Below are 22443 nucleotides of genomic sequence, written 5' to 3'. Positions count from 1 at the left end.
GATTATTTTTTTCATTATTCTCTTACAGAGAATGAGAGTTTGCATGGAGCTTTAGAGAATTATAAAGCCAGTCTGAAAAGGAGGTATGAATGTGTGACAGAAGGCAACGTAAAAACGAACAATCAGACTCCCCTCAACAGTATTTACACAGAGCTCTACATCACAGAGGGAGAAAGTGAAGGGGTTAATAATGAACACGAGGTGTGGCAGCTAGAGGCAGCATCCAGAACGCCAACCTCACACGACACAGCAATCCACTGCAATGACATCTTCAAACCCTTACCTGGCCAAGAGAAACCCATCAGGACTGTGCTTATGATGGGCATCGCTGGTATCGGAAAAACTGTCTCTGTGCAGAAATTCATCGTAGACTGGGCTGACGGCAAGGCAAACCAAGATGTGGATGTCATATTTGTGCTTCCTTTCAAGGAGCTAAACTTGATCAGGGATAAACAGTACAGTTTGCCCAGACTTCTGAAGTACTTCAACACAGATCTGGACAAACACAGTGTGAAGAAACTTGTTGCTTGTAAATCAATGTTTATCTTTGATGGTCTGGATGAAAGCAGACTTCCAGTGGATTTTAACTGTAACAAAGTCATATCTGATGTAACACAGACATCATCTGTAGATGTTCTGATGACAAACCTCATCAAGGGAAATCTACTTCCTTCTGCTCTCCTCTGGATAACTACCAGACCTGCAGCAGCCAATCAGATCCCTTCAGGGTGTGTTGACCGGGTCACAGAGGTGAGAGGGTTTAATGACCCACAGAAAGAGGAGTACTTCAGGAAGAGATTCAGTGATGAGGACCTGGCCAGCAGAATCATCTCACACATAAAGACATCAAGGAGCCTTCACATCATGTGTCACATACCAGTCTTCTGTTGGATTTTGGCTATAGTCCTTGAGCACATGTTGACTACAGATAAGAGAGGAGAGATGCCCAAGACTCTGACTGAGATGTTCACACACTTCCTCTTCATTCAGACCAGCCACAAGAACCAGAAGTATCATGGTAGAGTTGTGATGAAAGAGGAGCTGATGGAGTCAGATAAGGATGTTCTTCTCAAGCTGGGGAAGCTTGCATTTGAACATCTGGAGAAGGGCAATCTCATCTTCTATGAAGAAGACCTGAAAGAGTGTGGCATCGATGTACAAGAGGCATCAGTGTACTCAGGAGTGTGCACAGAAATCTTCAAAGAAGAGTCAGTGTTATTTCAGAGAGTGGTGTACTGCTTTGTGCATCTGAGCATTCAGGAGTTCCTCTCAGCTGTCTACATGTACCATTGTTTCACAACCCAGAACATGGATGCACTGAAGCCCTTCCTCAAGAGAAAGACTAAAGCTTCATCTGAAGATCTAACGTTACATGAGTTGCTAAAAAGTACAGTGGATAAAGCCTTGGAGAGCAAGAATGGACATCTAGATCTTTTTGTCCGCTTCCTTCATGGCCTCTCATTGGAGTCTAATCAGAAACTCCTAGAAGGTCTGGTGACACAGACAGAAAGCAGTCCAGAGAGCATCCAGAAAACAGTAAGATACCTAAAGCTGATGCAGAAGAAGAATATCTCCCCTGAGAGGTGCATCAATCTCTTCCACTGTCTGATAGAGATGAAAGATCATTCAGTCCAGGAGGAAATCCAAAAATACTTAAAGTCAGACAACCGTTCCAAAAACCTCACTCTTGCAAACTGTTCAGCCCTGGCCTACATGCTGCAGATATCAGAGAACGTTTTGGATGAGTTTGATTTGAAGAAATACAAAACATCACAAGAGGGTCGTGGGAGACTGATCCCAGCTGTCAGACGCTGCAGAAAGGCTCTGTAAGTATTAGTGTAAATATCACTCACACACAAACCGATATTAACAGGTAAAATGTTGGTAAATACAGTTTCTACTTCAATCCCCAAAATAATTCATTTGATAGTAAAAATACATAGTTACACCATGTATGCATGATGCACACATTATGGTGTAAGCAAGTGATGAGAGAAACAAAGCTTTCCCGAAAATATGAGCCAGTTGAAACAATCGTATCGAAAAAGGATTCACTGTTTTGAAACACTCAAAAGATCGCACTCTGGTGACATCTTCTGGCCAAATACATTTAATGGAACTGGAAGACTCAGAAAATAAACTGAGTGGTGTAGTGGGTGGCATACGCTGGAATTGCATATAGGCCTAATCATTGAATAGCAAATTGAGAAGTTAACAGTTAAGTGCAGCTAAATGCAGTGTCTACTCATGGAACATATCATAAATATTTAGCTTACAACGTTAATAAAAGAGCGGTAACATCTTAAGCGCAGCTTTGTTTGCCGTGGAAGATACACACAAACTAAGGTTCCTAAATCTGGAAATGTGCCTACAGTGAGGGAAACAATTATTTGATCCCTTGCTGATTTTGTCCGTTTGCCCACTGACAAAGAAATGATCAGTCTATAATTTTAATGGTAGGTGTATTTGAACAGTGAGAGACAGAATAAGAATAAAAATAAAAATAAACGCATGTCAAAAATGTTATAACTTGATTTGCATTGAGTTAAATAATTATTCGACCCCTCTGCAAAACATGACTTAGTACTTGGTGGTAAAACCCTTGTAGCATTCCCGGCTGAACAGATGCAATTCACACTCAGGAACTGATGTTTATAAAAGGATTTAATTTCCATAAAACACTGTAAGAGTTGTATGAATAAACAGACAAACATCAGACATACTTATTGCATGTAAATACTCATAAACATACAAACCACAATTGTGCAATCTAATTAGCCTACACCATAAATAGTGTAATAATAACATCACATTCTAATATACAGGCTAATATAACAACATTAGCAAAATAAATTGTCATCGCTGATATTCATAACCTATGCTAACGACACACTAAACGCAAGCTAACAGCTTTTGAGTAAATTGATAAACAAACACTTAAAAGTTTCTCAAAGTTTACCACACCGAATAAAGTTAAAACTGTACCTTGTGCCCGTCATCAGCCAGGAGCTAAGAGTTAGAAATAAACCTTTTTTACATTTGCACAGCGTGTAACAGAACATACATTTCTCCTCAGGTAACGTTAATCAGGACACTGCACGTAGAGAAAAAGGCGCCCGCGTACACACTACATCGCTGCACTTTCACAGATTTCAAAATAAAGGTGTGGGAAGTAGAAAATCTAAACACTCTTGTAAAAATAAATAAGAATACTGTGTCCACATTAATTATTCAGTGAAAATTATTAGTCAACCAAAATATAAACAAATAAAAAGTTATTTGGCAACATTTGGTTCAGATTCTGTTTAATGGCCATTTACAACTCTTGTTGGCAATCAGAGGTCAGACGTTTCTTGTAGTTGGCCTTCAGGTTTGCACACATCTCAGGAGGGATTTTGTCCCACTCCTCTTTGCACTTCTTCTCCAAGTCATTAAGGTTTTCGAGGCTGACGTTTTGCCCTCCACAGACTTTCTATGGGATTAAGGTCTGGAGACTGGCTTGACCACTCCAGGACATTAATGTGCTTCTTCTTGAGCCACTCCTTTGTTGCCTTGGCCGTGTGTTTTGGGTTATTGTCATACTGGAATACCCATCCACGACCCATTTTCAATGCCCTGGCTGAGGGAAGGAGGTTCTCACACAAGATTTGACGGTACATGGCCCCGTCCATCATCCCTTTGATGCAATGAAGTTGTCCTTTCCCCTTAGCAGAAAAACACCCCCAAAGCATAATGTTGCCACCTCCATGTTTGACGGTGGGGGTGGTGTTCTTGGGCTCATAGGCAGCATTCCTCCTCCTCCAAACACGGCGAGTTGAGTTGATGCCAAAGAGCTCAATTTCACCCAGTTCTCCACTAAATCATTCAGATGTTCATTGGCAAACTTCAGACGGACCTGTACATGTGCTTTCTTGAGCAGTGGGACCTTGCGGGCGCTACAGGATTTCAGTCCTTCACGGTGTAGTGTGTTACCAATTGTTTTCTTGGTGACTAAGGTCCCAGCTGCCTTAAGATCCTCCCGTGTAGTTCTGGGCTGATTCCTCACCATTCTCATGATCACTGCAACTCCACAAGGTGAGATCTTGCATGGAGCCCCAGACCGAGGGAGATTGACAGTTCTTTTGTGTTTATATATAATCTTGTCCCTGTCATCCTTGGACAGCTCTTTTGTCTTGGCCATGGTGGAGAGTTTGGAATCCGATTGATTGATTGCTTCTGTGGACAGGTGTCTTTTATTCAGGTAACAAGCTAAAATTTAGGAGCACTCCCTGAAAGAGTGTGCTCCTAATCTCAGCTCGTTACCTATATAAAAGACACCTGGGAGCCAGAATTTTTTCTGATTGAGAGGGGTTTAAATACTTGCTTCACTCATTAAAATGTAAATCAATTTATATATTTTTTTACATTTGTTTTTCTGGATTTTTTTGTTGTTATTCTGTCTCTCACTGTTCAAATAAACCTACCATTTCTTTGTCAGTGGGCAAACGGACAAAGTCAGCAGGGGATCAAATTATATTTTCCCTCACTGTATAGTGTGTATAAAATACTCATGTTGTATTGGTGGACTTCGATATATAAGGGTACATGTATATGCTTCTACTTAATTTGTATGAAAGTTGTGAATGCAAGTTCTGGCCCAGTTGTTGCATTTTACAAGGTTATGTTCAGCAACTTATTTTTTGTGCTCCCTCCACTTCTCCAAATTAACTGAATCGTTCTGATAGTAATTTCTGTCTCTCTACTACATCAAACAACACTCGAAATCTGTCCATTTTCATTGGCTTGTATTTCAGGGACTGGCATAGGTGATCGAAACCTGTTCGAAACAGTGTGACGTGAGGTCACTTTGTTTGCTTAGATCACGTAACTTGGCCTCTTTGAAACAAGCTTTGACACTATGTTTCAACACCGCAGTGTCGCAAAGTTTTTCGGAGCGTTCTGAAACCTGTTTCACTAGTGTAAGCAGGAAAACACACAGTGACATAAATGGAGTGACATGAATGAATGGGAGTGCAATTAATACAATATGTTTCCTTTTTATTGACAGACTCGCTGGCTGTAAACTCACAGCAGAAGTGTGTGAAGTGATATCATCAGCTTTCAGGTCAAACCCCTCCCACCTGACAGTGATGGATCTGAGTGACAATGAACTGATGGATTCAGGAGTGAAGATGCTCTCTGCTGGACTGGGGCATCCACACTGTAAACTGGAGACTCTGAGGTCAGTATTACTGTAGTTAGTCAATAAGTGATAACTGATGCCCAGATCCACAATCGTTGCAACGGCCAATAAAATAATAACCATACATTAAACTTTTTACTGACTGTATATTGGGGCTTAGTCTGTTTTAAGACTAAAATACTTGTATTTATTGTCAATGGTCAAATTGGTCTTTGTTAGGAGGTGGAGCCCTATTTCCTGGGGGCGGGGCTTTACAGTGTCTAGCTACTTTAAATGACAGGCTACTCTGGCTGCTCTTACACACATTCTGATCTTTTGCTAAATTATTCGCAACATATCTGATCTAATTTGTCAAAAGTATTAGCCTAGGGTCTATGGCAAAGAGGAAAGAGGCTAGTCTAAACCATTCTAGTGGCACAACTTGCCCAGTGTTGTAGATATTTAATAGATGTTATGAATTGGGCCATTGACTGGGGCCGGAAGCTTTATCTCACGATACATAATAAGAACAGTGTTGCCCAAAATAGTTAAGATATTTAGAAAGCCAAGCGTATTATCATATTGTAGTGGAACTGAGGTTGTTGTCAGTGTTTCAGGTAGGAAGGAATAAGGGGGTTCACATATAATCCTTATTAATATAGTAGCCCAGTGGTGTAGTGGGGCAACGCAGGTATACACAGTATAGCACCTCTATTTCAGTAGACATTGTCCAGACACTCACTGTAATGACCACTGATATGTATCAAAGTCGTCTAGTGGAGCTATGTGCTGAATCAATGAATAAGACACAAGGAACATAAAGCTGATGAACTTAAATTCACCTTTTAATCCCAGCTGTGTGAACGGTGGTCGTGAGACGCCCAAACCTTCCAAAATATTTATAGCTGGAAATGTAACCACAGTGGAGGGGTTTCATAGAGATGGAAATGTACACCACAGTGGAGGGGTTTCATAGAGATGGAAATGTAATCTCAGTGGAGGGGTTTCATAGAGATGGAAATGTCACCACAGTAGAGGGGTTTCATAGAGATGGAAATGTCACCACAGTAGAGGGGTTTCATAGAGATGGAAATATCACCACAGTGGAGGGGTTTCATAGAGATGGAAATGTCACCACAGTGGAGGGGTTTCATAGAGATGGAAATGTCACCACAGTGGAGGGGTTTCATAGAGATGGAAATGTCACCACAGTGGAGGGGTTTCATAGAGATGGAAATGTCATCTCAGTGGAGGGGTTTCATAGAGATGGAAATGTCACCACAGTGGAGGGGTTTCATAGAGATGGAAATGTCATCTCAGTGGAGGGGTTTCATAGAGATGGAAATGTCATCTCAGTGGAGGGGTTTCATAGAGATGGAAATGTCATCTCAGTGGAGGGGTTTCATAGAGATGGAAATGTCACCACAGTGGAGGGGTTTCATAGAGATGGAAATATCACCACAGTGGAGGGGTTTCAGAGAGATGGAAATGTACACCACAGTGGAGGGGTTTCATAGAGATGGAAATGTACACCACAGTGGAGGGGTTTCATGGACAGAGGATGTCAGAAATGTCAGTCAGAGCGGAGAACTGAAAATGTCACAGTTATTACTAGTGTGGAAGATGGAAAAGTGTTCCACTCATCACTGCCCCTGAACACAGATACAGAAAACGGAAGATGTTGACAAGAGGAGACGTGTATATTAGTACACATAATGTTATAAGCAATCAGAGTACAAGATAACCTCTAACAGAATAATTCATTTATATGGATTTAATGATAAATTCATTTTCCACACAAGGATAATGCCCAGAACTAAGTTATTTAGTAAATGTATACCTACTTCTTCAAGCATCATATAACACGGACTCAGCCCATGATCTTATTCAGCATGGAGGCCTAAATATTAATCAAATTACTGCTCTCATATTAGAACGTAAGTCATTATGCTCTTATCTGAATTCTAATCACTTCATGAGGTGCTCTTGTTCTCTACCTAAACACGTTTAACAATTTAAATATTTCCAGCAGACATTGGTAAATTTTTCTTTTTTAAACTTTTTAGTAATTCTGCATAATATCTGTTGATTATTTTTAGAAATAAAGGAGTCACAGCTCAGCCTCAAACACATTTCGACCCCATTTCTCAAAACTCTTCACACTGCGAGCATAACAGCAGTCTGTGTGGGCTTTGACACAAAATGCATTCAGTGACAACATCTTTCAAATGTCCTGAATTCTTTTCTCACTCAGACACAACCACCACCAAAACTCTATGTGCCTACAGGCCGATTTGCACATGTTTACATACTGTTTTCAAAACTGGTATACTTAAGTTCAAAACCTAACATAACACCAAATTGAATAAGACAGCAATTTGCTACATTTCTACAGTAATACTGTATTGAAATATATTCCAAATAAAAAAATGAAATACTATCAAAACAATTAGACCAACCACAGCTGATTCCTATTGTATATGAACAGCTTCCCAGGTGTTCAATTTAATTCCCATCTATGCAAAAGGGAACATCTTAGGAATTGTTCTGTACTATAATTTAAACATGGACCCAGCTAACTTACTCTCCATTGCTGATGGAGGTGGAATGTTTATGACCACCATCCACATGATCAAATGTCCCTGGATCTAATGAAGGCTGGATGCCTGGGCATATCTGCAGAAGATTGCCAGGGATGGACCAGGCATGCCAAAAGATTATTTCCTAGATGTATTGCCCAAGATGACATAAGATGTGATGTGGATGAGATCCTGTGGCCAAATGCAGAAGACAGGGATGACTAGCATTGCTACTGTATCTATATCGGTCAATGGTGTATATACAAATTATTATCACTCAATGCCAAAATATGACATAAAATTTGAAGCGTATTGCATCATGTCTGATTCATTCTTGTAACATTTACTGCAATGAATTCTAAACAGTAGAAAGGTGTCATTCTTGTTTTGTAAAGACATTTTACAAAAGAAAACATTGTGCAATGCTACCAAATGTTAATGATTTCACCGTCTAACAATGATACTTTTTTAGTTCCTGGGTAGTAAGTCTTATTTCCTAATTGCTTATGAAACCCTAACCCTCAAAAGTATAAAAAACGGCTATTATTCCCCACCAATGTTGCTTTAATTGACTAGCCTGCTACATATGTCCCAATCCCAATGTCCCCCTAAACCCTAAGCCCTGAACCCTCACAGTTAACTGATGTCACCTGGTAAGTGATTGAGTGCAAGAGGCTGCTAGGGCTCTAAGTGCTACAAATAGTAATGGGACACCACTTTGGACATTATCACGTTACCTTGACGACACAGAAACATGTTGCACACTATTGTGGGTCTGGGACTTTTTACTTTCTTCGCAGCCAAGGCACTTAATAGACCGACTGCCTGATTTATATGTATTTTAAGGGAGTAAAGACAGAGACAAAAAACTATTAATAGTTTATTTGCAAATAGAGAGACGCGTCAAACGCTTACAGGATAATCAACTGAGGAGTCTCTAAAGCATTTGGAAATACATTAGATACTTATAGATGGAATGGGTGGAGATAAGAATCTGCATGGTCATACCACATGAAACAACACGTTCCTTATCCATCCTACCTTCTGTTGTGTTTCTTCCTCTATCCTGTCCTAAGACCCATTGTTATGTATCTACCCCCATCCTGCTATAGGTTTATGTTTACCTCAACACCTCATACTTCCATTACCACAGCACAACCGACATTCCTTTTCTTATCTAAACATGGGGAATCAATACATTAATCAATAAGAATGCATCAGTTCAAGAAATTTCCATAACACACATTACAACGCTATGAACTGTGGACAATTTCCTAATACAAAGTCAGCAGAAATGCGGACTTATGAAAAGTGTTCATAAAGGGCTCTAAATGTCTGTAAAAGAGCCCTTGAGCACTTGACTATTTGACAGTGGGACAGCCCTAAGCCCTGAAAGACTTAGCAAGAACGCGCTTCAAAGTCCGTGAGTCTGTGAGTGTGGACATTGGGATTGGGCCAACACTTCCTACCCAGGAACAGAAATTGTGTTACGTTTTTTTAGGTTATTGCTTTATGATTGAAAAAGGGTGCTTGTTGGGTTAAAAACTTTGCTAGTGTTATGAAATAATGTGTTGATTTGAGACGTGTGAAGAGTTTTGGTTGTTTTAGTGCATTTTGAATATGAAATGAACTGCTGTACCAAGCTTAGAGTTGCTTAGGAGAACTGTGCAGAGTTTGGAAACTGATCTAAGTATTGAGAAATGGGTCCCAGCGATTGTAAAAAAACTGTAAACTCTGTTCATCATCTACCTCAAGAATATATATATTTACACCGCCAAAGAATAACAATGTGATTGTGAAATCATGTTAAACTCTCTGCAGGCTGTCAAGCTGTCTGGTCACAGAGGAAGGCTGTGCTTCCCTGGTCTCAGCTCTGAAGTCAAACCCCTCACACCTGAAAGAACTGGATCTGAGTTACAATGACTTGATGGATACGGGAGTGGAGAAGCTCTCTGCTCTGCTGAAGGACCCACAATGTAGACTGGAGACTCTGAGGTGAGTAATAATAAACAACAAAACAACTGACAACACAACAATAAACATGACAACAAACAGAGGAGTAACAAAACAAAAGGGGAATCCAAGTCTGCTGTGTTCCCACCTCCACCTGCTCTGAGCTGCCAGCAGGTCCAAGCCTCCATCCCTGGTAAAGACCAATCCCTGTCAGACATCCCAACAGGCCTGGAAGGAAAGACACCACAACTAACAGGACCACCATGACAAACAAAAACACATTCTTACATAATAAATAATAATTTCTGTTAGTCCAAGTCCATCACACATTAGAACTAATCTTCATTCCACCCCTCTGATGTCCACTGATCCACCATTCATTCCCACTGTATTATTGTTACACTCTTTCTTATTGAAGACATCCCTTCATTCTACCATGTTGTCTCATAGGGACTTGAACTTCCCATCTGTTACATTTCTTCATGAATTGTCTGGTTACATCATATTGATGCTGCCCAGGGATCCATCATAGTACAGAGTAATTTGTCTCAGTTCTGCCAGGGTGGATGGGTGGATGTCACACAGGGCTGCCTTGTCATGTTGCACTCTAGTGACTGTAATGTCAGCCATGGTTATAAAGCTGGAGAATGTGTTTCCCTCAAGCACACATGTATCAGATAAACATTTCCTGATTGAGTGAGCAATGTGATAAGAATCAGAACAGCTTGGTGAAACATGCTTATAGGAAATGTCTAAGTCTTTTAATTATCCCATAACTTCTGTTGAGATGTTGAGACAAGGAAAGGTCATAATAGACAGATCAATAATATGAAATTGGGAGGGAAAAACAGAAAAATGGGTAGAGAAACCCAAACATTTTTCCTATTGACTGATTTTTATGTGTTCGCCACACAAATAGGTCCCTATAATTTTTCCATCCCAGAGATTGCAGACGATATTACAGTGTGTGTGTGTGTGTGTGTGTGTGTGTGTGTGTGTGTGTGTTTGTTGTTCCTTAATTCTAGCTCAGTGGTTGTGGCAGTGTGTCATGTGAGTCTTCATGTGGAACTTGTCACTGAAAAATGTCCAGAGGCATGTCTGACCAAAACAAAAATCTACATTAACAGTGCAGAAACAGAGTATTATTTCTATAAACCAATGTCATTCTGATGGTTTAACCAGCCCTGCCCACTGGTCAGAAAAGAGAGCTGCAGCGACCAGCTCAAATCACATGTAGATAACCTGCATTAAACAAGGAAAGGAAGCATCTGCACCAATTCAAACAACATTGCCAAGCAGTTTGAAATCTAATGAGGGAAGGCAGGAATTTGTAGATTATTTCATTGAGGTGTGTGCAGATGCTGATATAACCAACCTCACTAATTTTAACAGTAGATCAGCACAGCAGCATTCTGACAGAAACCATGATGTCACTCAGACAGGTCTGTGGTCTAGTAGTGATACACTGGTTGTCTCATAACCCACAGCCCAGCAATGAAATCCACCATGCAGTGGGTCATAAGGTCAGAAAATATTATTTAGAGAAAGGAAAAGGTATAATTAAATTTCTAGACCTAACAATGTTTTTCTGTTACTTCAGAGAGAATTAGGCAACAGTTTGCCTCTGATGACTCAGTGTAAAGCTCTTCATCCAGTGGTTCCCAATCAGGGGGACAAGGACCACTAGGGGTACTTGTCCTATCCACAGAGCTACTGTGTACAAGACAATTCTATTGCTTAATGTTTATACTGTGAGCTAAGCCTGCACCTGCCTGTTATTGTTATTTATCTCAGACGTTTACAAAGTAATTAAGATAACATGATATAAATATTTAAGTGCATTTCGTGACAGACCTTTGTCTATGTGTCGGCAGAGAATAGTTTTCTTCTTCTGCAAACTAAACAATGTAGCCTCTTGGGCAATGATGCCTGAACTGTATGTTTCAGCAGCATTTTCTATATCTATATGAATTTCACTTCAACATATAGATGCAAATGGGTTATTATGAATTGTGAGCAGTTGCAGGAGAAGAAACAGCTGAAACACCCGACCCCACTACTGTCCAGTGTGTTTATATAGAAACAGCTGAAACACCCGACCCCACTACTGTCCAGTGTGTTTATATAGAAACAGCTGAAACACCCGACCCCACTACTGTCCAGTGTGTTTATATAGAAACAGCTGAAACACCCGACCCCACTACTGTCCAGTGTGTTTATATAGAAACAGCTGAAACACCCGACCCCACTACTGTCCAGTGTGTTTATATAGAAACAGCTGAAACACCCGACCCCACTACTGTCCAGTGTGTTTATATAGAAACAGCTGAAACACCCGACCCCACTACTGTCCAGTGTGTTTATATAGAAACAGCTGAAACACCCGACCCCACTACTGTCCAGTGTGTTTATATAGAAACAGCCTTATCTGTACTCAAGGAGGATTGACTCTCTACAGGCTGTCAGGCTGTCTGGTCACAGAGGAAGGCTGTGCTTCTCTGGTCTCAGCTCTGAAGTCAAACCCCTCTCATCTGAAAGAGTTGGATCTGAGCTACAATCACCCAGGAGAATCAGGAGTCAGACTGCTCTCTGCTGGACTGGAGGATCCACATTGGAGACTGGAGAAACTCAAGTAGGTCCTGTAGATGTTTGCTCCATCGGTAATCCGTAATGTTCCATAGCATGAACACAGTTTCTTTGATATCAAGCTGAACAACTGGGGGGAAAGCACACATTTGAGGAAAACTAATTTATTCATTATTATTATTTAAATATGACTGCACTATGAATGTTAATATGTTCAGACATCAGCTACTCTGTCTTTTTTTTCTATAGATAGTAACCACACCATCAATATTTATTTTCCTGAACAAGTGTATCTGTAGCCTATTTAGAGGGCCTACATACAGTTGTGCTCAAAAGTTTGCATACCCTTGGAGAATTGGTAATATATGTACCATTTTGAAAGAAAACATGAGTGAGCAGCAAAAACACATTTCTTTTATATCGTATGTGATTCATATTCAACTGTAGTTTATAACAGAATGGCACAATCATAAAACAAAGCACAGCAATAAAGTAAATGAAATGACCCCTGTTCAAAATTCTGCATACCCTTAGTTCTTAATACTGTGTATTGCCTCCTTTAGCATCAATGACAGCATACAGTCTTTTGTAATAGTTGTCTATGAGGCCCCAAAATCTTGCAGGTGGTATAGCAGCCCATTTGTCTTGGCAAAATGCCTTCAGGTCATGCAAAGTCTTTGGTCGTCTTACATGAACTGCACGTTTGAGATCTCCCCAGAGTGGCTTGGTGATATTAAGGTCAGGAGACTGTGATGGCTACTCCAGAACCTTCACCTTTTTCTGCTGTAACCACTGGATGGTCAACTTGGCCTTGTTCTTAGGGTCATTGTCGTGCTGGAAAGTCCAAGAGTGTACCGTGCGCAGCTTTTGCACAGAATAATGCAAATTGTCTGTCAGTATTTTCAGATAACATGCTGCATTCATCTTGCCATCAGTTTTCACAAGATGCTCTGTGCCTTTAGAGCTCACACACCCCCAAAACATCAGTGAGCCACCACCATGCTTCACAGTGGGGATGGTATTCTGTTCATTATAGGCCTTGTTGACCCCTCTTCAAACATAGCGCTTATGGTTGTGATCACTATCCTTAAATAAAATACATAAAAATCATATTTTCAAAATCAATGCCTAAATTTGACAATTTCTGTCAGGCTATGCAAACCTATGAGCACAAATTGCAGATGGTTTGAGTGCAGGTAGAGAGCCACTGAGCCGTTTAGCTGTCTTACTGTACTGATGGACTGGGTTGACCACATCACTTTTTTGTCTACCCATAATAACTGGTCATAATCACACACACACCTGGATGAATGACTGGTCTATGAGCTTGCAAATTACTGAAATAAATGACTTGCATTTTTTTGTGAACACAATGTAAACAATAGCTGGGTGTAATCAGCCCTATAATGTCCCACCCTTACAATGGCCCCTGTAATAATCACTGTCTTCATACAGCCCCTCTATAATAATTACTGTCCCCATACGGCCCCTCTGTAATAATCACTGTCTCCATACAGCCCCTCTGTAATAATCACTGTCCCCATACAGCCCCTCTGTAATAATCACTGTCCCCATACAGCCCCTCTGTAATAATCACTGTCCCCATACAGCCCCTCTGTAATAATCACTGTCCCCATACAGCCCCTCTGTAATAATCACTGTCCCCATACAGCCCCTCTGTAATAATCACTGTCCCCATACAGCCCCTCTGTAATAATCACTGTCCCCATACGGCCCCTCTGTAATAATTACTGTCCCCATACGGCCCCTCTGTAATAATCACTGTCCCCATACAGCCCCTCTGTAATAATTACTGTCCCCATACAGCCCCTCTGTAATAATCACTGTCCCCATACGGCCCCTCTGTAATAATCACTGTCCCCATACAGCCCCTCTGTAATAATCACTGTCCCCATACGGCCCCTCTGTAATAATCACTGTCCTTACATCACTGCCTCAACTATTACATCAGAAAATAAGCTGATGTAATAGTTAGGAGAAGTAAGATGTAACCCATAGATCTTCAACCCTCTCCTGGGGACCCCCCAGCCATCTCACAGTTTAGTTTTTGTTTCAACAGGTTTTTGATTCAACACACTTACAATAGGCCCTCTGTACTAATTACTGTCCCCATACAGCCCCTCTGTAATAATTACTGTCCCCTATACGGCCCCTCTGTAATAATTACTGTCCCCATACGGCCCCTCTGTAATAATTACTGTCCCCATACAGCCCCTCTGTAATAATTACTGTCCCCATACGGCCCCTCTGTAATAATTACTGTCCCCATATGGCCCCTCTCTAATAATTACTGTCCCCATATGGCCCCTCTGTACTAATTACTGCACTCATACAGCCCCTCTGTACTAATTATTGTCCCCGTACGTCCCCTCTGTATTAATTACTGTCCCAATACGGCCCCTCTGTACTAATTATTGTCCCCGTACGTCCCCTCTGTATTAATTACTGTCCCAATACGGCCCCTCTGTAATAATTATTGTCCCCGTACGGCCCCTCTGTAATAATTACTGTCCCCAAACAGCCCCTCTGTACTAATTATTGTCCCCATACGGCTCCTCTGTACTAATTACTGCACTCATACAGTAAATAGTACAGAGGGGCTCTTTCAAGAGAACAGGGGGGATTGTGTGTGTCAGTCCGGGATGGGAGTTGTGTGTTGTCTGGGAGGGGGTTGTCTGTGATGTCTTTATGTGTTGTGATGGTAATTTCATCGATCAGAACTCTTAAAGGAGGAAGTACAGAGACAAAATTCTCTTGGCACAATTAACAGTTTATTTGCAAATAGAGAGACGCGTCAAACACAAAATAATCATCAGAGGAGTCTCTAACTTAATTCATGACAATCATCAGTACTTATAGTGGAAAAAGGGGTGTGGTAAGTTGCTGCCCATCTGTCTTATGTCAATACAACACATTCCCTTTGTTCTGTCAATACCTAGGCTTCACACAAGGGGCAGCTATCCTCCCCCACATGGGTAACCTCTTCAACTCTTGAAGAGAACTCACAGCCTCCGGACAGACAATAGATGCCCTGATGAGTTATACAGATGGGCAGATTAATGAGTAATCCTATAATCTGCTGATACCAGTCAATAATGACCCTAAATACCAGATCCCCCTCTCCTACATTCCTTTTCTTATCTAAACATGGGGACTCAGTACCTTTAACTAGTAACCCATTTATACATGTATAGGACCAAGTATACATCAGTTCAAGAATTTCCACAACAGTGTTTGTGTTGCGGGTATGTAAGCTGTGTGGTTGTGTGTGCGATAGATTGTGTGACACTGAATGAGTCTGCTTCTGTGCTTCTTCCACAGTTTGGATCATGGTGGAGAGTGGAGGTTGAATTCAGGACTGAAGAAATGTAAGTTATTTATTATACAGAAAACATATACAGCTTGTGTGTGTGTTCACATGTATGATTGTGTGTGTAACACGTTTGTGCATATTTGTTTCATTCTGCTTGTGTGTGTGTTTGTCTGAGTGTCTTAACACATAAAGAAAATGTGCATGTGTGTGTATAATATGAATGCTGATGATGTGTAATATTGTGTCTTGGTCTCATCCATCAGATGTCTGTGATCTCACACTGGACCTAAACACAGTAAACAGATTCCTCTCTCTGTCTGAGGAGAACAGAAAGGTGACATGTGGGGAAGAGGAGCAGCCGTATCCTGATCACCCAGAGAGATTTGAGGTCAAGGAACAGGTGTTGTGTAGAGAGGGTCTGTCTGGACGCTGTTACTGGGAGGTAGAGTGGAGTGGGAAAGAGGCTGATATAGGAGTGACATATAAAGGAATCAACAGGAGAGGAAGAGGTGGTGACTGTGGTCTTGGATACAATGACAAGTCCTGGTGTCTGTTCTGTGATGATGACAGTTACTCTGTCTGTCACAATAGTAAGACAACTGACATACCTGTCACCTCCTCAGACTCCCACAGAGTAGGAGTGTATCTGGACTGGCCAGCCGGCACTCTGTCCTTCTACAGGGTCTCCTCTGACACACTGACCCACCTGTACACATTCAACACCACATTCACTGAGCCCCTCTATCCAGGGTTTAGGGTAAATTTTTCTCAGTCCTCAGTGTCTCTGTGTCAGATGGTCCTTGTGTCAAACACAACATGATGTATCACTCTAATCATGGTCATGTTCAGTTGGACACACCGTAGTAAAACACGATGAAAACAACTCACACTCTCCATTGGTCATTGTCATGGGCCATATCCGGTTTCAGCTGACCTGTAGGCAGAAATCCCGAAAAGGGTCGGCGGTTGGCGGATTTCTGGTGCTGACATACATCATTCCTTCCCCCGTGTGAGATGCTAAAGTCGCAGTTACAAAACTTACAAAACGTGTGACTGTCCCCCACACTGCTCCTCTCCAGAAAAGTAAATTTGCTGTCCCATTGATCGCTGTATTTACATGAGGGTTTTGGTTTTTTGGCAGGAGTGCCTTCTGTCTCTGTAGTAGCGTCCATCATCCGTCTCTGTTTTTTTTTGGTTTTTTTTCCAGTGTTGTCGCTTGTCATCTGACCTCACACACTAACCTTGTGACAACTGCCACCTACAGTACCTGTAGTAGGCTACTGCAGGTGGCGGTTATCGCGAGGCTAGTGACAGAGCTCAGATTGGGAATGTTTTTTTTTTACTCCACCCAGGCCTGGGGTATTATTCTTTTTTAATAACGCAGGTTAAAATACGAGAGATTTACGGGAAAATACTAATACGGGAGGACGGCGGGAAAGAAGGGTAAAATACGTGTCTTTCCCGGCCAAAACGGGATACTTGACAGGTCTGGTCTGGTTGCAGGGTCACTGTGGGCTGGGGGGCGGGACTTGCACTGTTAACCTTTAAACTAGAGTCATTAATCAATAGAATTAATTACTACACTGGTTTGTAAAACCTTATTTAGAAATCATTCATCGGGTGTTTAATGTTTATCTTTGGTGTATGTAAACACTGATGTCAGTAGAATGTTTGTTTATATAATGGTTGACCAAACTTTCTGCTTCTGTAACCATATGACTACTAGATTTGACAGAATAAATAAAGGTGTTTTAAAACAGATTATTCAAGGTGTTGAAAATCTTGTGTGTGTGTGTACAGATAGAATGCTGTAAATCGTTTACTAAACTGAAATAATCCAGCCATACATACCTACACGTAACCTACGATCGCAAGATGCAGGCCTTTTAATTGTACTTAGAAATCTTACACAAACAGCCGTCTCCTCTCTACCTCCCTCTCCTGTCCCCTCTGATCCAGTGTCTCCTCTCTACCTCCCTCTCCTGTCCCCTCTGATCCAGTGTCTCCTCTCTACCTCCCTCTCCTGTCCCCTTTGATCCAGTGTCTACTCTCTACCTCCCTCTCCTGTCCCCTCTGATCCAGTGTCTCCTCTCTACCTCCCTCTCCTGTCCCCTCTGATCCAGTGTCTCCTCTCTACCTCCCTCTCCTGTCCCCTCTGATCCAGTGTCTCCTCTCTACCTCCCTCTCCTGTCCCCTCTGATCCAGTGTCTCTCTCTACCTCCCTCTCCTGTCCCCTCTGATCCAGTGTCTCCTCTCTACCTCCCTCTCCTGTCCCCTCTGATCCAGTGTCTCCTCTCTAACTCCATCTCCTGTCCCCTCTGATCCAATGTCTCCTCTCCCCCTTTCCTCCTTAATTCAACATCCCTGGCTTTCTCCCTCTACCTCTCCTCATTGCCTCCTCTCCCCGTCTCCCACACTGCTCCTCTCTTCCTCTTCCCATCACCTCCTTGTCTCCTCTCCCCCTTTCCTCTTCTCCAACTCCTATCCCCCTCCTTTCTGGCTCTCATCCTCCTTTTCTCTTGCATTCCACCTCTCCTCTCTTCTCTTAGCATTATTTCCTCTCCTCTCTTCCTCCCCTCCTCCCTCCCTGTACTCTTTTCCTCTTCTCTGCTCCTCTCTTTGTTTCTCCCCTCTGCTCCTCACTTTCATTTTTCCCTCTACCCATCCCTTCCTCTCCCCCTCTGATCCTGTCTTTTCATTCCTCCTTGTCCTCTGCCTCTCCTATCATCCTCTTTCTCCAATTCCTCTCCCTGTCTCCCTCCCCTGTCCCTCACCCCTGCTCTCCCTTCTCTCTTCCTCTCAGCTGAAGAGACTGTCTAGTAAATCATCTAGTGCACTGATTCCCAATCCTGGTCCTGGAGACACAAAGTGTTGCACATGTTTGTTTTTGCCTAGGCACTCACACACCTGATTCAAATTAAAGAGTAGATGATAGTTTGAGAACTTCAATCAAGTATGTAATTGTTAGGGCAACATTTGAATCCGGTGTGTGATTGATAGGGCAAAAACTAAAACGTGCAAATCTTTGGGTTTCTAGGACCAGGATTGGGAAACACTGGTCTAGTGGGACTGGTGAAGAAGGCATTACGTAAAACAAGTCAGAATAAGATGTGGGGGACAGGGTTAGTGGCTGTGTTGTTGGGACTGGTGAGGAACCTGTGGGGGACACTTAGGACAATGTTACCCAGTAAATCTAGTTTAAAAGGTCCAACCTTTACTACAAATCTAAAGAGGTCCAACCTCTCAAAAGGTTCAACCTTTGCTGAAGATTTGATCGATAAGGTCCAACCTTAACTGCAGATCTAAAGAGGTCCAACCTCTCAAAAGGTCCAACCTTTGCTGCAGATTTGATCGATAAGGTCCAACCTCAACTGCAGATTTTTAACCTTGCGGTCCAACCGCAACTGTATTGTGGTCTTACCTCCTGAGTTCTAAATTTCAGCCCGGGTAAAATCATGCAAGCTGGGCGCCCTGACTCTCACCCTTTACGTAGCCAGTCCACAAGCGGGGGGGAGGATTTAGGCTCCAGGACCCAGTCTCCGGTAGTGCACGGATGACCCACTAGGATATGATTTTGAGACACCAGGTGAAGTAACCAAGGACGAGCCCCCAAAGTGTGATGGAAATTCCATCAATCAAACATTTAAAGGAGTAAGGACAGAGACATAATTCTCCTGGCACAATTTAATAGTTTATTTTCAAATAGAGAGACGCGTCAAACGCTTACAGGATAATCATTTGAGGAGTCTCTAACTTAATACATGACAATCATGAGTACTTTTAGGGGGAAAAGGAGTGTGGTAAGTTGCTGCACATCTGTCTTGTGTCACATAGGTTTTACCCAAAGGGAGGGAGTTTACTGTTGTGTTTACCTTAAGGGGCCAACTGACCTTACTTCCCCCCATGGGCCACATTCCTAAGGAACAAAGGACTGATACCCTTCTTGGTCTAGGCAGAAGGACAGATGGTCAGAGTACCGAGTGATGCTGATATTTATACTAACATGTGTCGTAATCAAAGAAAATTGTTACATACCAGGCAATAGAAAAGCTGACATTTCTGAAATGCACCTTAGTTCAAAATCTCCATATCACTCCCCATCTGCAGCAACACAGCTTCCTTGTCACGGAAGGAGTGGAACCGGGTTATGAAGACGCATTTTTTATAGCCGTTAACCCGCCCGCTGGATGTTGTTGTGGAAATTCTTGAACTGATACTTACTTGGTCCTATACATGTATGAATGGGTTACTAGTTAAAGGTACTGAGTGCCCTTGTTTGGATAAGAAAAGGAATTAAGGAGAGGGGTATCTGGTGTTTAGGGTCATTATTGACTAGTATCAGCAGATTATAGGGTTACTCGTAAATCTGCCTATCTGTATAACCCATCTTAGGGGGGTGAAGAGGTTACCCATGTGGGGGAGGACAGCTTGCCCCTTGTGTGAAGCCTAGGTAGTAACAGAACAAAGGGAATGTGTTCTGTTGAGTTAGGACAGCAACTTACCACACCTCTTTTTCCACTATAAATAAGAACTGTTCATGTATTACGTTAGAGACTCTTCGGATGATTATTTTTGTAAGCGTTTGACGCGTCTCTCTATTTGCAAATAAACTATTAAATTGTGCAAGAGAATTGTGTCTCTGTCCTTACTCCTTTATGAGTTCTGATCGATGAAATTTCCATCACACTTTGGGAGCTCGTCTTTGATTACTTCACCTGGTGTCTCGAAATCATTTCCTATCGGGTTAAACTTGCATGGCCGAAGACTGGGTCCCGGAGGCCAAATCCTCCCCCGCTTGTGGGCTAGCTACGTAAAGAGTCCGGGCGCCCGGCTTAAATTATTTCTGGGATTCATCAGTACAGGTACCCAGGCTTAAATTTTGAACTCAGGAGGTAAGGGCACAATGCAGTTAAATATGGTTCGGGGATATGTGTTAGGGCAAAGGTATATGTGTTAGGGCACTTCTATGCGTTAGGGCGCGGGTATATGTGTTAGGGCACTTCTATGCGTTAGGGCGCGGGTATATGTGTTAGGGCACTTCTATGCGTTAGGTCGCAGGTATATGTGTTAGGGTACTTCTATGCGTTAGGGCGCGGGTATATGTGTTAGGGCACTTCTATGCGTTAGGGCGCGGGTATATGTGTTAGGGCACTTCTATGCATTAGGGCGCGGGTATATGTGTTAGGGCACTTCTATGCGTTAGGGCGTGGGTATATGTGTTAGGGCACTTCTATGCGTTAGGGCGCGGGTATATGTGTTAGGGCACTTGTATGCGTTAGGGCGCGGGTATATGTGTTAGGGCACTTCTATGCGTTAGGGCGCAGGTATATGTGTTAGGGCACTTCTATGCGTTAAGGCGCGGGTATATGTGTTAGGGTACTTCTATGCGTTAGGGCGCGGGTATATGTGTTAGGGCACTTCTATGCGTTAGGGCGCGGGTATATGTGTTAGGGCACTTCTGTGCATTAGGGCGCGGGTATATGTGTTAGGGCACTTCTATGCGTTAGGGCGCGGGTATATGTGTTAGGGTACTTCTATGCGTTAGGGCGCGGGTATATGTGTTAGGGCACTTCTATGCATTAGGGCGCGGGTATATGTGTTAGGGCACTTCTATGCGTTAGGGCGCGGGTATATGTGTTAGGGCACTTCTATGCGTTAGGGCGCGGGTATATGTGTTAGGGCACATTAAGCTGCGGGGCGCGGGTATATGTGTTAAGGCACATTAAGCTGCGGGGCGCGGGTATATGTGTTAGGGCACATTAAGCTGCGGGGCGCGGGTATATGTGTTAGGGCACATTAAGCTGCGGGGCGCGGGTATATGTGTTAGGGCACATTAAGTTGCGGGCGCGCTCACGTGTAATGAGCTGAATTGATAAAAATCGGTTTGCATGTTTTTTGCTGCATTTGATAATGGGTGAGCGTTGTGGTACGTATTTGGTGGCGTAGTTAATGTTTCTGTTGTCTGGGCATGTAAACATATGTATCTTTGAGAGTTATTAGGTTTTCCGGTAAATGGCGTTTTCGTTCTGTGACGGCTGCCCGGCCTACCGGGCAGGTTGGAGGAATATGCCCGAGGTGATGTATGGAAGTTGCAGAGGGTGTGATATACATTTGTTTGGAAGGCGTAGGCTACAGTATGTAGAAAGAGGTGACTGATGGAAGCTTTGGGAAAGTTTGTGTGGGATTTATTGATCTCTGTGTTGTAGTTGGTGTTTTGCATCGTCCCATCCCGCCCAGCGACACTGCATCGGTGGAGAACATTTGCCTGAAATTGACGTAGCCAACCCCGCTGGTGACCGAGATAGCCCCCAACTCGTTTCACTCTATGACATTTTTTGTTGTGAACGTGGTGATGCAGTAGGTCATCTTGAGGCCGTTTTGCTCCACTTTGGCAGTGTTGAGAGAGTCTACGCATTTCAAGAAAAGGTCCATAAGTGGGGAGTAATACCAGATCTGTAATCTCCGGTGTTTGCAGCGACTGAGACCAAAGAAGACTACAGACCCGGGGTTGAGGGAGAGACTATGCTAACTATTACATAGAAATTTAGGAAGCTACCGCTAGACATTCAACTGGACAATGGATTTGGGAAGATACCCTTGGGAATCAAGAAGACGGTTGTTTAGATGTATTGTTCCCGCAAGAATAGAGACAGTTCCAGCTGCCTCTTTGTCCCCGTCGTGGGCGATCCAACGGGAACACGCAGGAACGCTAACCTGCCTGAGGGAGGGGTGCGGACGGTCAGGAGATGGATCAGAGAGCATCAACCGGTGAGATTATTCCTTAACCGTTTGACGCGTACGGTCACACCAGTGTGATCAGGCTAGAGTGG

At 42.7% G+C, this 22443-nt stretch overlaps 1 protein-coding gene across 1 annotated transcript in view; it reads left to right on the top strand.

The window, feature by feature from the left end:
- LOC114840344 (NLR family CARD domain-containing protein 3-like) overlaps nucleotides 1-18420 on the top strand; it is a 37638-nt gene extending 19218 nt beyond the window's left edge. The window contains exons 6-10 of the mRNA XM_034294910.1: nucleotides 29-1826; nucleotides 5048-5221; nucleotides 9562-9735; nucleotides 12152-12181; nucleotides 18417-18420. Coding sequence (XP_034150801.1) covers nucleotides 29-1826; nucleotides 5048-5221; nucleotides 9562-9735; nucleotides 12152-12181; nucleotides 18417-18420 — 2180 coding nt within the window. The remainder of the gene's footprint in view (nucleotides 1-28; nucleotides 1827-5047; nucleotides 5222-9561; nucleotides 9736-12151; nucleotides 12182-18416) is intronic.
- The last annotated feature ends 4023 nt before the right edge of the window (nucleotides 18421-22443 follow it).

Source organism: Esox lucius, chromosome 11, assembly GCF_011004845.1.
Source record: "Esox lucius isolate fEsoLuc1 chromosome 11, fEsoLuc1.pri, whole genome shotgun sequence".
NCBI classification, from domain to species: domain Eukaryota; kingdom Metazoa; phylum Chordata; class Actinopteri; order Esociformes; family Esocidae; genus Esox; species Esox lucius.
This window is presented reverse-complemented; position numbering and strand designations above follow the sequence as displayed.